The sequence below is a fragment of the Miscanthus floridulus genome, chromosome 8 (assembly GCF_019320115.1).
Source record: "Miscanthus floridulus cultivar M001 chromosome 8, ASM1932011v1, whole genome shotgun sequence".
In the NCBI taxonomy this organism is placed as follows: domain Eukaryota; kingdom Viridiplantae; phylum Streptophyta; class Magnoliopsida; order Poales; family Poaceae; genus Miscanthus; species Miscanthus floridulus.
The window spans coordinates 221,483,387-221,501,328 of NC_089587.1; the positions used below are offsets into that span (position 1 = coordinate 221,483,387).

General features: G+C 42.9%; 2 protein-coding genes across 2 annotated transcripts; both read right to left on the reverse strand.

The window, feature by feature from the left end:
- Positions 1 to 644: 644 nt before the first annotated feature.
- LOC136475064 (uncharacterized) lies at positions 645 to 1,658 on the reverse strand. Its single transcript, XM_066472616.1, has one exon. The coding sequence runs from the start codon at positions 1,557 to 1,559 to the stop codon at positions 993 to 995; it is 567 nt and encodes a 188-aa protein (XP_066328713.1). The 5' UTR covers positions 1,560 to 1,658; the 3' UTR covers positions 645 to 992.
- Positions 1,659 to 10,320: 8,662 nt separating this feature from the next.
- On the reverse strand, positions 10,321 to 14,055 carry LOC136475065 (amino acid transporter AVT1A-like). The gene is made up of 12 exons (XM_066472617.1): positions 13,851 to 14,055; positions 13,461 to 13,717; positions 13,151 to 13,365; positions 12,867 to 12,890; positions 12,563 to 12,743; positions 12,256 to 12,475; positions 12,009 to 12,144; positions 11,891 to 11,910; positions 11,631 to 11,776; positions 11,230 to 11,273; positions 10,752 to 10,814; positions 10,321 to 10,646 (listed from the first exon to the last, which is right to left on the reverse strand). Exons 1-12 carry the CDS (start codon positions 14,021 to 14,023, stop codon positions 10,554 to 10,556), a joined length of 1,572 nt encoding a protein of 523 aa, XP_066328714.1. The 5' UTR covers positions 14,024 to 14,055; the 3' UTR covers positions 10,321 to 10,553.
- Between the last annotated feature and the right edge of the window lie 3,887 nt (positions 14,056 to 17,942).

Below are 17,942 nucleotides of genomic sequence, written 5' to 3' on the forward strand. Positions count from 1 at the left end.
AAAATCATCCAAGTGGATATGCAACTATGTATACTAATTGGGTGCCATCAAAGTAAAAAAGGAAGAAGAATTCCATGATCAGTCTCGGTACAAATTGACCAGCGAGGGCAAATGAGAAGACCTATGCTTTTGCACTGTTGAACTATTCAGCTTCATGCTACTTCATCAAGAACGAAGTTAATTGGATTAAACATCCAACAGGAACTTCAATCGGATGGTATTTTCTCAGATTCTGAACACCTCAGCAGCTGACCAACTCCATTGAAATCCGCACAAGCCTTAGTAGATTATTCACACTTCGGAAGTTAAAATCCAGTACTGTTTTTACTGAAGAAAGACCCTCAACTCTATTTTCATGATTGCCAGCAGCGGAAGCAATTGCCATGTGCGACCTACGAGTAGCCTCAGGCACTATTGACATCATTTGCATATGAAAACCAAAGAATCATTAAATCCTATATAGAATTTATGAACCTTAAGGATCGAAAAGTTGCATAACAATAATGTATGAGGTGTTAGTCTGTGGAATGGGCAAGTCCTAGGATATCCTAAATTTTATGCCTAACCTTCTGATTTGATCAGGAATGGTATGAACTGATCCATTCCCATACCATTCTATATGGACACAATGTCAATCAATTGAATAAAAGATGTAAGGTCATGCCATTCAGATGAACCCACAATGAAATGATGAACAAAACCATTCAAGAACAAGCCTGTTCCTCCGGCTAAACAAGGCACTAGCACTCTCTGAGAACCTCCAGCTAAACAAGGCACTAGCACTCTCTGAGGACAACTGAATCAGATATTCACCTAGAAGCAGAACCAGTTGCTAAAGGTGAAATCTAGCGACAGCAATCATCACATCTCATAACGACAATTAACCATTGAGTACATAGATATATGCCTCAAGCCTTGGAACACCACAACAAGGCACAATTTTTCATAATTCACTCATGAATACGACCTAATCAGGCAAGCCTCGGCGCACCTCACATGAGCTCCTCCTCCTTGCGGAGGTACTCCCCGGCATCCGCCTGGTGCAGCACGACGACGGCGTTGGTGTCGGCCTTTCTGCAGTCCTGCGCCGACCTCGCGGCAATGCCGAACCCGAGCGGGACGTCGGCCATGGACATGACGACCACCCCGTCCCCAGCCTTGGTGTTCTCGGTGATGCGCGCGAGGGAGGACTTGGGCACGGAGTTACCGAAGAGGAAGGAGCGCTCAGTGTCGGGCTTGAGCCAGACGCGGCGGCGCGCGTGCGCGGCGAGGAGGTCGAGCGCGTGGACCGTGAGGTGAAATGCGCCGTGGTGGGTGAACTTGCCGATGGGCGTCCCCACGCCGGCGAGGCGCGGGCGGGACACGGCGGTGGCGCGGCGGACGAGCGCCTCGGAGGCGTAGTAGACGCGATTGCGGTGGAGGCGGAGGCAGTAGCGGCCGGGCTCAGCGTCGGGGCCCTCCACTGCGGGCCGCTCCAGGAGGTGCTTCAGGTTGGGCCCCGTGAACTTGAACAGCTTCTCGAATACTTGCGTCGTCTCCTTCTCGTCAAGAGGCCTCATGGCGCGTCGGCGGCGGCGGCTCGGCTCGGGGCGGATGGAGGTTTGGTGCGGTACGGCGGTGGGAGGTGAATTGGGGACGGACGTTAGGGTTTTGAGGTGAGAGGATTAGAGAGGGTTTGTGCATATGACTTGCGGCAAGGATGAAACAGAGTGCAGCCCATCAAAACAGAAAAAGAGGCCCATGACTTATATCACTCGGCACAACTCCCCTCCGAGGGCCCAGCATAGTGATGCTTCTCCGAGAGCCTTTCGAAAAGTAACTCTCTGAATTATTATTTGGAGACTCATTTGAATAAAAATTGTTTTCTATATCTTTTAATTCTCCAACAATTTTTCTATATCTTATCCACACTCTAGAGAGTCATTCTCGTCTTCTATTTTTAGCTAGCGAAAAATCCGCAATAGAAGATAGCTATATTTGGATAACCATTTAGAGAAGCTGTTGGAGGGTAGTTTTTTCACCAAAATCTCTATTCCTAACGTTTAGGAATGATATGGAGAGTCTCTTGGGAATGATCTGAGGCAGTCGCAGTTCTCCGGCATGAGGATCTTGTGACGCTGATAGTCACAGTGTGGTTGGTTTGTTATGCGAGACGACAAGCCATACATGAAAATATATTTTTCAAAGCTCATTGTCGACTCATAATTTTGTGGAGCGCTTCATTGCGGACTTAGAATCGGCTACACCTAGGGGTGAAAGTGGTATGGATAATTCTCCGTTCCGGTCCGCTCCGAATCCAAATTTTAAGGATATGGAGAAGTGTTTCTAATATCCGTGCGGGTATGGATAATCCGAATCCGATTATATGCGGATGCGGTGTAGGATATGGGATTGACGAAATCCGGCGAATATGGATTATCCGATGCTTATAATAGGATAATCCGAATAATTTAAGGAGCTCAAGTGGCAAGAATACAAGTCAGCTCAGTCCATGACACAAGCATTATTATATTGTAGCCCACAACAATGCTCGTCAACTATAGGCTGGTACATTGAAATTACAGGCGATGAAAGAATTATCATCTACCAAAGTAGAGGACCGGTACACGGCAAAGAGTGAAGGCAAAGTTTTGCCTAATAAAATGTCTTTTACACACTTGTTTTATACTCATAAATTCAAACTGGGCACTTGTATTAATTTTATGAGCTCTTAAAACGAAGTGGTGGAATGATGGTAATTATTTCGTGTTGTACCGCCGCTTTATGGCTTTGGTTAATGAACGGTTTCTCATCATAAAAACAACACGTAAGCGCATATTATCCGACTTAAAAAAGTCCGCTCTGCTCCGACACCGGTCCGGATTCCTACCATTTCCGACATCCTAAAAAATCCGTATTCGCATCTGAATCCTCATGATATTCGATCCGCCCCGAATCCGATCAAGAAAAATCGATTAGGATATGAGGAAGCTATTATCCGCTCCGCTCTGCTCCGCTCCGTTTTCATCCCTAGCTACACCAAATGTGCAGAAGAAAATAGGGATGCCGGCTCGGAACCCTCACTGGATCCCGCCCCCTCAAAGCATGATGAAGATAAAATGTCGATGCTATACTATCCAATAATTATTGCATTGCGACAGTGGCAGCGATTGCAAGGGATGAGGCAAGCACCTTTCTGTGAGCGTCTCCAATTGTGATGGAAGGAGTTTCAGATCCGGAGACGGCGGAAGCATTGGTTTGCAGAGAAGGTCTAGCTCTCGCGAGTGACCTCATGCTTCAGAAGGTCAGGATTGCTAACGACTGCGCAAACATAGCGAAGAATATGTGTGGCCCGATGATGAATCCATATGGTCACATCATCAGAGAGATTAATGCTGGCTGGTATGGCAAGCTTCGCATCGGTGGAGGTCGTCTATGAAAGTAGGAACTCGAATGGTGATGCTCATAGATTAGCTAAAAGCTCAATTTCTGAATCTGTAGGGCGGCATGTTTGGCTACTTTTTCCTCCAAATGAAGTTTGTACCGATTACTCTGATATATGAATAAAGCGGTACTTATTCTAAAAAAAACTCTCCTCCGAGGGCAAGGCTCTAGCATCTGTTTGATCATCCGGTCATAATTGGATCAACTTATGGGCATCTTAGGCGCTGTTTAGATCTATTAGCTGTTAATAGTTAGCTAGCTAATAATATTAACTATTATTAGCTAGTTTAGTACAGCTAGTGAAATAGTTGTTAGTTAAATATTTAACTAACAATTAGCTAGACACGTTTGGATTCAAAGAGAGCTAACTATTAGTTGTATGGATCTAAACAGGACCTTAATGTGGATGTGCTTGTTCTAGGTTCACCCACGCTGTTCTGAGAGGGAACTACTGGGAGGTTCCTTTTTCTGCCATTTGGTAGAGGATGGTGAGTGCAACATGTTCGCCCCTTGATCGTAGCTTATAGTACTCTTATCTGGCTATTTGGAGTTACAAGTAAATCGTTTTAGCAAATAGGAACTAGAGCAATATCAAAAGTGTTGCAATCTGGAACTTCGTGGACATCATCAAAAGGAAGTTTGAGGGCATATCAGTTGAAATGAATGGATGATCGAAGAAAAGGTTCATAGGCTTCCTTGTGGAATATCATTGGCAGCTTCTAAATTCAGCAATGCTGATGAGGCCTTATGCTTTCCCAGCAAAGATGATCAAAAGAACGTTTGGAGATACTTATGCTTTTCCAGCAAACTATACATGTCTTGCTACACCGTTTCTTTTCCGATCAAATGCGCGATCATCCGATCAGAACCAACGGCGCAGATCAAATCGGGCCGTCGCCGGCCCAGACGGGCACGGCACTTTGCCGGCCCAGGCCCAGGTTGCGGCCTGGGTGCGGCCTGTGCGCGCAAGGACAGCTGGGCCGAGCCAGCTTTTGCCGTCGGCCTGTGCGCGCGAGGACAGCTGGGCCGAATTGGTTTTGCCGTCTTGGGCCGCGCTGGGCTGAAATGAAAGAAGAAGAAAATTTTCTTATTATTTTCCAGGAGCAATTTTAATGCATATTTTGATGAATTTGAATAATTTTGATACAATTTTTCTATGCAAATTTTATCCAACGATATTTTGCTCAGAAAACAGTGAAGTTTTTAGTGCTTCTGGAAAATAATAATATGAAAAGATTATTAATGTTTCCGCTGTGCATGATAATTATTGTTCTCTTTGATTAAATTTGAACCAACGGGATAATTTAATTTTAAGAGAAATAAATTTTTGATAATTTTGATGGGATTATGATATTGTTATTTTCTGACCAACGTTGTTAATAACAATATTATAATTTTTGATCCATGAGAAATTATGCATTAATTTTACTTCTGCCCAACGGTGATGTAAAATGTTTTGCATGGATGAATTATAAGTTTTGATTTGACTAACGTTGAGTTAAAAGCATAAAATTTTATGTATAAATATTTCTTACTTACTCTGGTGTGATTTCAGGAGGCAAATGCATTGTGAACATTGCCAACATCCCGACACTCAATGGGACCAATCACCGTGTATGACGGAAGAAGTATGAATTGGAACTTGCGTTGGGAGAGGTCGATTTTGCCATCACCTCACCATGTCCTACTGAGCCAGAGGACCCGGTGAGAGGTGAAAATGAATTTGACGCTGATTTCGCTGCTCGAAAGCGTGATCATGCTGAAATAAGAATGAAATATGACCTTGAACATAGGCAATGGACTCTCTCCAACCGTAAGTGCCTGTTGGTAGCCAAAGCCACCATAGAAGAACAGATAAGAGGCTTAATCCCTGAATATGCTACTGCCAAAGAATATCTTGAGAAAATCAAGAGTCAGTTTACTGGGTCTACCAAGGCCACAGTAAGTTCACTAATTAAGAAGCTTGTGAATGAGAAATTCACTGGTGGTAGCATAAGAGAGCACATTTTGAAGATGAACACTACGGCATCTAAGCTAAAAGAAATGAATTTGAAGGAGGAGGATTTCCTGATTCATTTGATTTTTGCTTCTTTGCCAAAAGAATATGACACCTTTATTATGAATTACAATATACAGCCTGAAAGGTGGGGCATAGAAAGACTCATCTTAATGTGTGCTCAAGAAGAGGAGAGGATAAAGTCCTCACAAGGTGAATCTGCTCATTTTGTGAAGGATAACAAAAGAAAAAACTTTAATGGCAAGAATTCTAAACCACAAGGAAAACCCAAGTGGGATAAGTCCTCTTCCTCTAGTTCACAGGGAAAGAAACCCCAGAATTCTGAGAATCAGCAGTATGGTGGAGCTGAAAAAGATCAGTGCAAGCACTGCTTCAAGAAGAGACACTACAAGAGGGATTGTCCAGACTTCCTGAAATCTCTGCTAAAGAAAGGTGATGAATTTATTACATTTATAGATGAATCCATGTATTTATGTTATGATAAATCCACTTGGTGGGTTGATCTAGGAGCAACTACTCATATTGCAAATTCCTTACAGGGGTTAAGTGGGACGAGAACCTTGTAAAGAGGAAAAAGAACGATTAAAGTTACAAATAGAGTGCAAGCCAATGTTGAAGCCATTGGAGTTTTTTCTTTAGAATTGAATAATGGTTTTGTACTTAGACTTAAAGAAGTACTTTATGTTCCCTCTTTGCGTAAAAATTTGATAAGTGTTTTGAAACTTGATGATGATGGAATTGATTGCCATTTTAGTGATGGCAAGTGTAAGATACTAGTTAATAATAAATGTATTGGTCTTGTCTTCCGACAAGACAAGCTTTATTTATTATCTCTTGCTAAGATGCAAACAATGTATGCGATGAGAATGTGAATGATTCCCCATCTGCTGATGTAACTAAGAAGCGGAAGAGAATTGATACTGTCTCTTCGAAATTATGGTATTGTCGCTTAGGCCATATTTCGAGGGGGAGAATGAAACAATTGGTTAAGGAATCAATTCTCCCGCACTTAGAATTTTCAGATTTAGAACAATATATTGATTGCATCAAAGGAAAGTATATCAAGAAAATTAAGAAAGATGCCAAACGAAGTACAGGAATTTTAGAAATAATCCACACAGACATATGTGGTCCTTTTCCTGTGAAAAGTGTGGATCGTTATGACTCGTTTATAACATTCACAGACGATTACTCTCGTTATGGCAATATTTATCCAATTAAAGAAAGATCGGAAGCATTGGATAAATTCAAAATATTTAAAGCTGAAGTTGAAAATCAGCACAATAAGAAAATCAAGATAGTACGATCAGACCGAGGTGGAGAGTACTATGGGCGACATACCCCATATGGCCAAATTCCTGGACCATTTGCAAGGTTCCTACAGAAAAATGGCATAGTTGCTCAGTACTCCACACCGGGGGAGCCTCGGTAGAATGGAGTGGCTGAAAGACGTAACCGTACCTTAATGGATATGGTAAGAAGCATGATGAGTTACTCCACATTACCGATTAGTTTATGGATGGAGGCACTGAAAACTGCCATTCACATACTTAATCGAGTACCAAGTAAATCGGTGCTTAAAACACCGTATGAATTATGGACAGGAAGGGAGCCCTCACTTAACCATTTGCGTGTGTGGGGCTGTCCAGCTGAGGCAAAAGTGTTTAACCCAAACATAGGAAAGTTAGACTCTAAGACAGTCAACTGCCATTTTATTGGCTATCCAGAAAGATCGAAAGGATATCACTTCTATTGTCCTAACAGACATACGAAGATTGTAGAAACAAGACACGTTGTGTTCTTGGAGAATAATATGATCAGGGGGAGCATGGTAGCATGAGAAATCAACCTATAGGAGAAGCGGGTACATGTACCCACTCCGATGGTTGAAGAACCATTCTTCACGCTAGCTGCTGCTGTTGCACCGACAGTGTAGGACACTGTAGTGCCAACACCTGTTGCAAGTTCTCCCGTGGCGACAATGAATGAACATAAGGAACCTGTCCTTGAGGAACCTATCTTTGAGGAACCTATAGAACCAAATGTTGCACATGAGGAAGAACAACAATAGCCAAATGTGGAACAAGTGCCGGAGGCACCTAGAAGGTCTCAAAGAATAAGAAGATCAGCTATTACTGATGACTATGAAGTTTATGAAACAGAAGAATGTCAGATGGGGGATGATCCCACCTCATTTGAAGAAGCCATGAGAAACGACCACTCATCAAAGTGGCTTAAGGCCATGGAAGATGAATTAAAATCAATGAGTACCAATAAAGTTTGGGACTTAGAAAATATTCCTAAAGGAGCCAAAATAGTAGGTTGTAAATGAGTCTACAAAACAAAATATGACTCCCAAGGAAATATAGAAAGATTTAAAGCGCGACTTGTGGCGAAAGGCTTCATGTAAAGAGAAGGGATTGATTACAATGAGACGTTTTCTCCAGTCTCATATAAAGATTCCTTCAGAATTATAATGGCACTTGTAGCCCACTATGATTTGGAGTTACATCAAATGGATGTAAAGACGGCTTTCCTAAACGAGGATTTGGAAGAAAATATTTATATGGCACAACCGAAAGGTTTTGTCGTAAAAGGAAAGGAAAATATGGGATGTCGCCTGAAGAAATCAATCTACGGATTGAAGCAAGCTTCAAGACAGTGGTATTTGAAGTTTGATAGAACGATAAAAGGTTTTGAGTTTGAAGAAAATGTTGAGGACAATTGCGTTTATGCAAAGTTCAAGAATGAAAAGTACATATTCCTAATTTTGTATGTGGATGATATCTTGCTTGCTAGTAGTGATATCAATCTACTAATGGAAACGAAGAAATTCTTGTCCTCAAACTTTGATATGAAAGATCTCGGTGAGGCCTCGTTCGTTTTGGGAATAGAGATTCACCGAGACAGGATAAAAGGGGTTCTAGGATTATCGCAAAAGACATACATAGAAAAGGTCTTGAAGAAATTTAGTATGCATGCGTGCAGTCCTTCACCTGCTCCTATAGTCAAGGGCGATAGGTTTGGGGAACATCAGTGTCCCAAGAACCAATATGAAATTGACCGAATAAAAGCGGTACCGTATGCTTCAGCTGTTGGAAGTTTACAATATGCTCAAGTGTGTACACGCCCTGACTTAGCTTTTGTTATCGGGTTACTTGGCAGATATCAAAAGAATCCAGGAATTGAACATTGGAAATTAGTGAAGAAAGTCCTGCGTTATTTGCAGGGTACGAAAGGCGTCATGCTTATGTATAGAAGATCTGATTCCCTGTAGATAGAGGGGTATTCAGATTCTGATTATGCGGGAGATGAAAGAAAATCCACGTCAGGATATGTATTTACTCTCGCAGGAGGAGCTATATCATGGAAAAGCTCCAAACAAACCGTGACTACATCCTCGACAATGTATGCTGAGTTTGTAGCATGCTATGATGCAACGGGGCAGGTGAATTGGCTGAAGAAATTCATACTCGGATTGAAAGTGATTGATGATATAAATGAACCACTGAGATTGTATTGTGATAACAATCCAGCGGTACAGTACGCTCACAACAATAGGTCAAGTGGTGCTGCCAAACACATTGACATAAAGTACTATGTTGTGAAAGATAAAGTTCGGGATCATATAATAAATCTTGAGCATATAAGTACAGAGAAAATGCTCGTGGATCCGCTCACAAAGGGCTTACCACCCAACGTGTTCAGAGAACACGTAGCCGGCATGAGTTTAAGGAAAAGTCTATGATTCCCGAACATACGAAGGGCCCAAAGAAAGTTTACATTTCAAAACGGAGAAGTGTATTGTGGCTGTTAGTCTAACGGCACTAATTGCTGTGACGATGTGACAGTTCTATGCACTAATCTGTGATGAAATAGGATGGAAGCAAGAAAAATATGAATTGAAAGTTTTGAGTATGAAATTAAAGAACGAAGAATAGATGAGAGATCAAGGGGGAGAATGTTAGGTTTGATCTCCCACCAGTTAGGCCCAACGGCTTTTTTGGGCCTTGTTCTCGCGCCCTGATCGGGGGCGCCCAACCCTACATGGTTGGTGGGCCCCCGTCGCACAGCGCTATAAAGGAAAGGTGGGGGCCGGGGCTCGCAGTACGAGGTTCACCGCGCCGCCAGTCACCCCACCGACATCCTAACCCTAACCTAATCTTGAGAAGGGGCGCTGCCAGCGACGGAAAGCACCACCGACGCCGGCAACGCCACCCCGACGCACACGCCACCGCCAAGGACGCCACTGCACCGACTCTCTCTCCACCGAACGTCGCTGTCGGCGTGCAGATGGCGTCCGCCAACGAGATCCCAGCCGGTGCTTCAACCACTACGGCCTTCGATAGTCTGCGACCTCTCACTCCCCTTCTCTCTACCTCTCTGTAGATCGTGTGTTAGCATCTTGATTACATGTCTTGCTACACCGTTTCTTTTCCTGTATATTGTTATGTTCTATACAAATACTCTGTGGTAAGTCTGATTCATGTTGTACGTGTGCTCTCTCTGACATATTCTCCAAAGAAATTGATAGTAGGAAGTTAGTATTGTCCATATATGTTTTCCTATGTGATCAAAGAATCCTACTTGCTCTCAAGTACATGAGGTGCTTTGACGTGCTATGGTTCTGTCAGGCATATATAAAGGTCCAGTTTGGTAGAGCGTCATTTGTAGGAGCTGGGCATTTCAAAATAAACAACCCCGCGCCATCGGTAGGCCGGCCACGCCCAAACTGCTACGTCCTCGCCCCAGCGACACCTGACCGCGGCTGCAAGCCTCGGGCCTCGGCAACCGGCGACCGCCGCCCGCCGGCACGTCACGGTCCCAGGCATCATGGCAGCAACACCAATTCATGGAAATGCGAGCAGAAACACCAAATCTTCATAAAACACAGTCACGCACAGAGGTGCCCTCTTATTGCAGGCCGACAGGGCACGATGGCACCCTGTACAGGCCGGGACGGGCCACGAACAGACCGAATACAGGTCGCACTTCTGCATGCACGGTGCAGTACATACAAGGGAGGCCTAGACACAGGGCACGATGGCGCCCTGTGCAGGCGCGGCGGCCGGGCCATGGCAGACCTTGGTCTTTAATTTGGACGTTGCACTTTCTAGTAGCTTTCGGCTATCTTGGCGATGGAGTTGTACGTCCCAAGAACCGCGCAGACGGCGCCCAGAACCACAGTCACGACGCTTGCGATGACCTTCGGTAGCGGCAACGGATCGGAGTGACAAATAACCAGGTGTCAGTCATTGGAGTGTGAACGACGTTGTCATGTACTGTCTTGAGAGAGAGACCCAGTGTTTACCTGCAAGCGTGTCGCTTTATTCCGAGCGATCTTCAGGAAGCACAGGGCGGGCATTATGAGCGCCTGAAAATGATAGGCAATCATGCAGATACAGTGTTAACAACAAACACGTCTATTGCTCTGTTTGTCATCTCCGCATGCTATGGTACAATAACACGCTGTGGTAAGAGCAAGACTGCTGTTGTCCCGGGATATGATGTTGAAACTTGTTAATTCTGTTAGTTATCACATTGCTTTTCATCAGATATATAGAACACCTTCGTTTTTTCTATAAAAATGTTATGTAGAACGAGGTTTCAGAATCTAGCTAGCTAGCTTTGTTTCAGTAAGAACTATATTTGACTTGAAAGCTTTGTTTTCTTGCACTTTGTTTTATTATACTAGCATGACCATTAAGGTCCTATTTGGAAAAAAAAATGGCACCCAAATTATACTACCGTGACCAGGCAAGTAGTGAAAGTGAAGAGAAGCAACATACCACGAGTATACTAAGAAGAGATCCAATGAGAGCCATCACAAGACCTGGTATGTGCAATACAACTCAGAACCACATGTTCATTCATAAGAAACCAGGAAAAAATGAAGATGCATAAGTCTCCTGTGTATTTTTAGAAAGTATTTTCACTGCCTAAGAAAAGTAAAACTCTTGTATATATATGCTTCCTTAACAGCAGAGAATCATTATTCATTCTATAGCTTATGAACCTGCTTAATATGAGTTGTTTCTGAAATTTAAAATGAAGCATGTTTTCTCAAGATTTCTGAACATCAAAGACGACTATGTTTTAATATGTTAACAAGGTTAAACATACAAAAGTTATTGATAACTACAGATGCAGACAGGACTCCACGTTTAAGCATAATGCGCCAGTTACATACCAAAGAATGGCAGGAGAAAGGCAATGCATACGCTTGATGCAACAAGGGTAGTCCGCAGCGTAACAGAGAAGACTCTATCAGTCAGAAACCCTGCTGGGCGCAACTCTTCTATACTCCGAGCCAATGGGTTTATCACCAAAGAATATCTGCAAGCAGTTAAGGATGAAGCAATCCTTAAAGGAGACAGACAATTTCAGAAACACAATGCGGTCCTAAAACCCTCAAGTTTCTGAAGTGATAATTAAGATGTGTAAGGATACTTTGTGAAAGGAATGATCGCCTGAAACAAAAAAAAAAGGCACAATGAGGGTATATATGAAGGAACACAAAGGGCTCTCAGTTAATTGAATCAGGGCAACCAACAAAAAAAATAGTTACCGTGGTCCACAGTGCAACTTTTGACGCAAATGAATCTTTTGGAAGATTCAAAGTTATTTGTGACAGAGTCTTATCTCCAAACATGAGGTAGCCGATAACAGCTATAGCGCCATAAATTGCCGTGCATATTGCAAAACTGAAAGCACGATTAGACATAACAATGAGAAAAATCATTACTGAACAACAAGAGTTACTCCCATCACAATGCAGTTCAAATTGACATATAGCTATCTACATGACTACATACCATATGTAGAGTGCCCTGTTGAATTTTGTGCGATCGGACATTGACTGATAGATATTTGGAAATACTGAGTGCCCAGCATAGCAAAAACCATAAATACCAATTGCAAATGGAATACCATCCCACTTCACTACTTTCCCTGCCATATGGAACCCTACTTTGCCAGTAGCACCAACTAAACCAACAGATAGGAAAACCAGAAGTGTTGCAAACACACCACCCGCTGAAGGAATAATTAGGTATATCAATCAATCAGTTATAATATGCATGAAAAAACTGAAAAAATGAAGTTGGATGAGAGCAGCCAGACCTGAAAGGTAAGATATTACTCGAAGATCTCGCAACCACACACTGGGCAAGACAACAAGAGCAAATAGAACTCCAAAGAAGTGCCTCCCATCGGCATGAATTCCATTCCAATCGAAAGTGGTGCTCGTGAAAATTGACGCCAGATTATCACCTTCCAAAATAATAAACTCCACAGAAAAGGACTGCAGTAAAAAAGCATAGATAACACAAATATGAAAAGAATGCAGTCATGTATTTAACCAACAACAACAGCAATAAAAAAGCAAGTTATGCAAAATATAAGGTAGGGAAAATGGGTTTCTTACATAGAGCTCGGTGTACAGAACTATCTGCACAGACAAAACACAAACATCAAATGGTTAGGGCCCTGGAGATTTTGGTAGATATTATTTATCTGTGACAACAACTCTGTTTTATCTACGCAATGTGAGATAGTCAAGAAGGGAATGCAGAAATTACTAACAGTGTTTTTTTTGTTCTGAATTTTGAAATGAGAACAGGTGCTGGCTCAGTGCTCACACGTTCTCAAATCCTATTATTAATTTTTATGCAATAAATTAAATTTCGTGCTAATGAAACCAGGACTTACAGAAATGAGAAGCCGACCGATCCTTCCAAAGGCAGCCTCCCCAATGTCTGGGAAGGTTTTCACACCATCTTTGCTCTCAAAGCAGTACTTGAGGAGAACTCCAGTGTAGCAGCAAACCACAGCGAAAAAAGCCAGAACCACAAGGCTGGCCCATCCGGCCTCACGAATCGTGTAGGGAGCAGAGAAAATGCCAATACCAGCAAGCACGTTGACCCCTGCCAACGACAGGCAAAACATGAGACACGTCCAATCCTAGGAAATTCAGTAAGTGCCATTTCAGTTACAGTACATTGCAAGGGTAGAACTGTACCATTGAACACGGTTTGCGTCAGATTGCATCCCGGAGTGATTGGGGCTTGTTGCAAACTATCTGAGCATTTCCCATCACTTAGCACTGAACCGAAGGGTTCTGCTTCTGCAAGCAAGTTCTTGGCTGAATCTTGCTTCCCCTGTGGCTTGTCCGACAGGAGAGGCAGCTTCAGGTCCGAGCCCAGGCCACTGCAGTCACCGCCGCCGCCGTGACCGAAGCCCGGAGGCGCCGCAATGGTGTAGGTGTCAGTCGCTTCCCTAGTGGGGTTGGAAAATAAACGACATGTCACATGTGAACACAAGATCGTTTACTAATCGTTTCGGAACAAGATCGCCCGTGCCTTTCGAAGAAGGAATGAGATCGTAGAGAATGCACCGCGCGCGGACGTACCGGAAGCTCCGCGGCCACCGCTGGGAGTTCAACGAGCCCGCCTCCAACTCGTCCTCGCTGTCGCCATTCCTGCCTAGTAGCGGCGGTGGGACGTCCTCGATGTCTCCGTCCTCCTCCTCCATCACGGAACGCTCCTCCTCCCACTCCGCCGCCGCCGCCGCCGCCGCCGCCATTTCGCTCTACCTCACTCGCTTGGAGATGAGGAAGGAAGACGGCTGGGAATGTTTATAGGCGCGGTGCGGCGGCGGGGGGGAGGGGGCGGCCGAAATATAGGGAAGCGCACGGGCGCAGCGAGACCGCGAGCTGCTTGGAGCAGCCAGTTGGCTTTACTGGACGCGCGCGGCGGTGAGGCGGAACGTGGGGGCCCGTGAGGCCGTGACCGGACGCGTCAGCCGCCGGCTGGTGGGGCTGGCCTGGGGCTCGGTGACCTGGCTGTGTGTACTTGGATTTGGGTGTTCTTCGATAGTTCGATCACCTGAAGCTGCATGCTCCAAATTGACGCATGCAGAGTCAAATTTTCACTGTACTAGCCTACTATATGTGGCATGCAGAGTGATATCATACATGACCAAATCGTTCATCATGCATGCATGAACAAACTGCCAAAGAAAGTTTCATCATGCATGACGCACGCATGCATGCACAAAAATTCATCATAGACCAAAAGTTTCACAAACAAAAAAAATACAATATATAATGGCTGAAATTCATAGGCCAAAGGCCTCGGCCCTGCTGACCAAAGCGTTCGGATAAGGATTACTTCTACTTTACCTGTATGGTAGCAGCACGGGAAAAAGGTAAAATACACTATGCATCGAATCGAAGCATCAAGCCACCAATAAAACTAAAATACTTGCTGTGGCAGGAAAAGAATTAAATTATTCCCTAAAATAATCAAATGCAATTAGAAAGTAGGAGTACTAATTTTGAGATGTACTATATTTGATTTGACGAGCCAGCATGCATGATACAGATGATACACAGGATCAACGAGAGCACACCGGCCTCTGTCTATTTCTTTGTCCTATCTTCACCACGGGAATCGGTGTGCATTGGGGGAGTAGGTAAGATGATCAACGAGATAGACCCTAAACTATATGCATGCAATTGTTCTTCCCTGATCACTGACAAGATGGCACAATGCATGCATGATATGTCGACATGTATAATATAGGTGTCAGGCCAGATCACGTCCAATAAGCTACCAGAGCTCCTAGCGACTAGCTCGTTCGTGTTGGCTACATCGATGGGATATCACTGGTGGGTTGATGTGTGCATCACTGGACCTATCGATCGGGGCAGGTGTGATAAGTGATGGGCCGGGTGCTCGACAAAAACAAGCGCACAGTACGTGCAGCCAGTAGAGGCCGGCCTGGCGTGTGCACGACAAAAAGGAGCATGCATACATACTCGTACCGTTCGTTCGACTCGACATGATAGCTAGCTAGCTCTACATCCATAGAGGACCGGATCGAGCTAGCTACGTATATACGGAGTACATCACTGGCCCGATGTGCACGTACAGTTAGTTATATATGGAACAATGGTCGCTGATGGCCGGACGTGCTTAGCTTGGTGCAATTGCAAACCATTTTTAAACGTATCCCTCAACTTTAGTGGGCACGTAATAATGTGCATGGACGACGACGCCCTGCACCTGCACCTGCAGGGACAGCCGGACAGGGAGGGAGGGAGGAAAGAAGGCGGTCCAGACTCCAGACGATCGAACGGACGGACAGGGCAGCTTTTCGGCTACGTGCCAAGTACGCGCGGCGTATTGGTGAGACGGATATATGGAAAGCTGTCGGTATGCCATGTGCCAACTGTATCGTGCGAATTAGCATGCAACAGCTAGCTATGGTATCAATTCCCGCGAACATGCATGGCCGCAGCTGCAGCAAGAATCCGGCCCTACGTCAAAAGGAAAAAAAAAATTGTAATTCTCATTCCTCCAGCATCAAACAATTTCAGTCTAACTAATTAATAAGGCTCTTTTTGCATTGATCCGATTATATAGTCTACGATTTAGTTGGCTAAAGTTAATATAAGGACTAAACTTAGACCACTTTAACTTATTACTTATGTAATCTAAAGTTTTTTTTTATAAGGTTGGCGAAACTGTAAACCTCTTGTTTGGAGTCTCAAAAGTTAAAATAGTCTAAAGATCATGAGATCCAAACAACTTGAATGTACATACAAAATTAAGAAATAGCATTTATAGCACCAAATAAATAGCATTAAATTAATTATATAAAATATGTTTTTACTAATTTCTTAAAAGTATAAATGTCGATATTGTTTCTAGTAACGTGATCAAACTTTAAAAAAATGTTTGACTTATTCTAACCTAGAAGTGTAGTTCTTTTAGGATGGAGGTACATACAATTGGCGTGATCAAAGGCCAGACGCATGAGTAACATGCACGAGGTTCTTGTCGTTGGCTGCTTGAGTCGTGTCATCTCAAGGCGGTGAGTTGTTGGTTTGTTTACTAACTTTATTACTTGCCTCAAAATAACGTCTCGGTTTTCGAAAAAGCAAATTTTTTTTAAGTTTGATTACATTTATACAAAAAAAAAATCAACATTTTGTATCTCCTTATATGTTTATTATGAAAATACATTTTAATTAATATTGATCTGATAATATTTATTAACCATCATAATATTAATATATTCTTTTTGTAGATAATGGACTTGATTAGCGTAATAGAGGATATGAACAGACAGCGGATTATGTATTCTTTTGTTTTTTCTTTTCTTGAGAGAGGAAGACAGAAAACTGCTGTGAAGGTGTTGTACTTGTACTAGACACCGCCATGGCGCCATCCACCGGAGTCATGCTGAGCATGCCCACATGGCGAGCTGGTCCTGCCCTCCTCAGTCCTCACCTTCATTTCAGAGCATGTATTCTGCGGCGTCACCACGCTTGCCTCCGGCAAGAAGGCCCTTCCGCTCGTCTGCGCCTCTAGCCTTTAATTTTTTTTTTCCTTTTTTTTCTTTTGACGAGAGAGAGAGAGGAGGTTCTTCATGTTGGATGCAACATCAGCCCAAAGCTGAACCGTCCAACGGCTGAAGAAGGATAAAGTCCCCGTTACCTTTCTCAACTTTTACAAAAGTTTGTTTTTTCTCCCTGAACTCTAAAATCGGATAAACCACCTCCCTGAACTTTTAAAACCGTTCGTTTGACCTCCGTGACCGGTTATAAGCGATTTTCAAAGGCGGTTTTGTCTTATTTATTTATTTTGGTTGAATCTTCGAAAAATCATAGAAAACCATAAATGGAAAATTTTAATTTTGTTAGACTCCACATGAGTAGATCTACATAGTAAACATATAATATGGTATGCTTTAGTACAAAACTTTTGTTGTAGCTTTAGATTTATATTTTTCTGTAATTAATTCATAGCTGTAGTTTCTATGGTCCAATTGTGGTGAAATTTTTATGGTGGTCTAGCTATTGTACGCTTTAATTGTAGTAAAAATTGCATACTTGTTTCTATTTTTACATACTTTTAACTATTTTAAAACTATTTAATAAGCATAAAACTAAATAAATATATAGCTCAGTTATACATGATCCAATAAGCATGAATTTTTTAATACAGTTCCATCATATAGTAATTATCCCACCATAAAAATTTCACCATAATTGGACCATAGAAACTACAGCTTTCAATTAATTACACGAAAGCATAGATCTAAAGCTCCAGCAAAAACTTTGTACTAAAGCATACTATATTATATATTCACTGTGTAGATCTACTTATGTGAAATCCAAGAAAATTGGATTTTTTTATTTTGTGATTTTTCTATGACTTACTATGATTTTTCAAACATTCAGCCAAAATAAATAAAAAAGAAAAAGACAAAACCACCTTTGAAAACCACCTATAACCGGGTCAAGGAGGTAAAATGAACAGTTTTAAAAGTTGATGGAGATGGTTTATCCGGTTTTAGAGTTCAGAGAAAAAAACTAGACTTTGAGGATAGTTTAGGAAAGTAAAATAGACTTTTTCCGCTGAAGGACGCATGGTCCATCCTTAGACGCAACTTATAAAACAGCCCAACTGAAAATCGCTGAAAAGCGCATGGC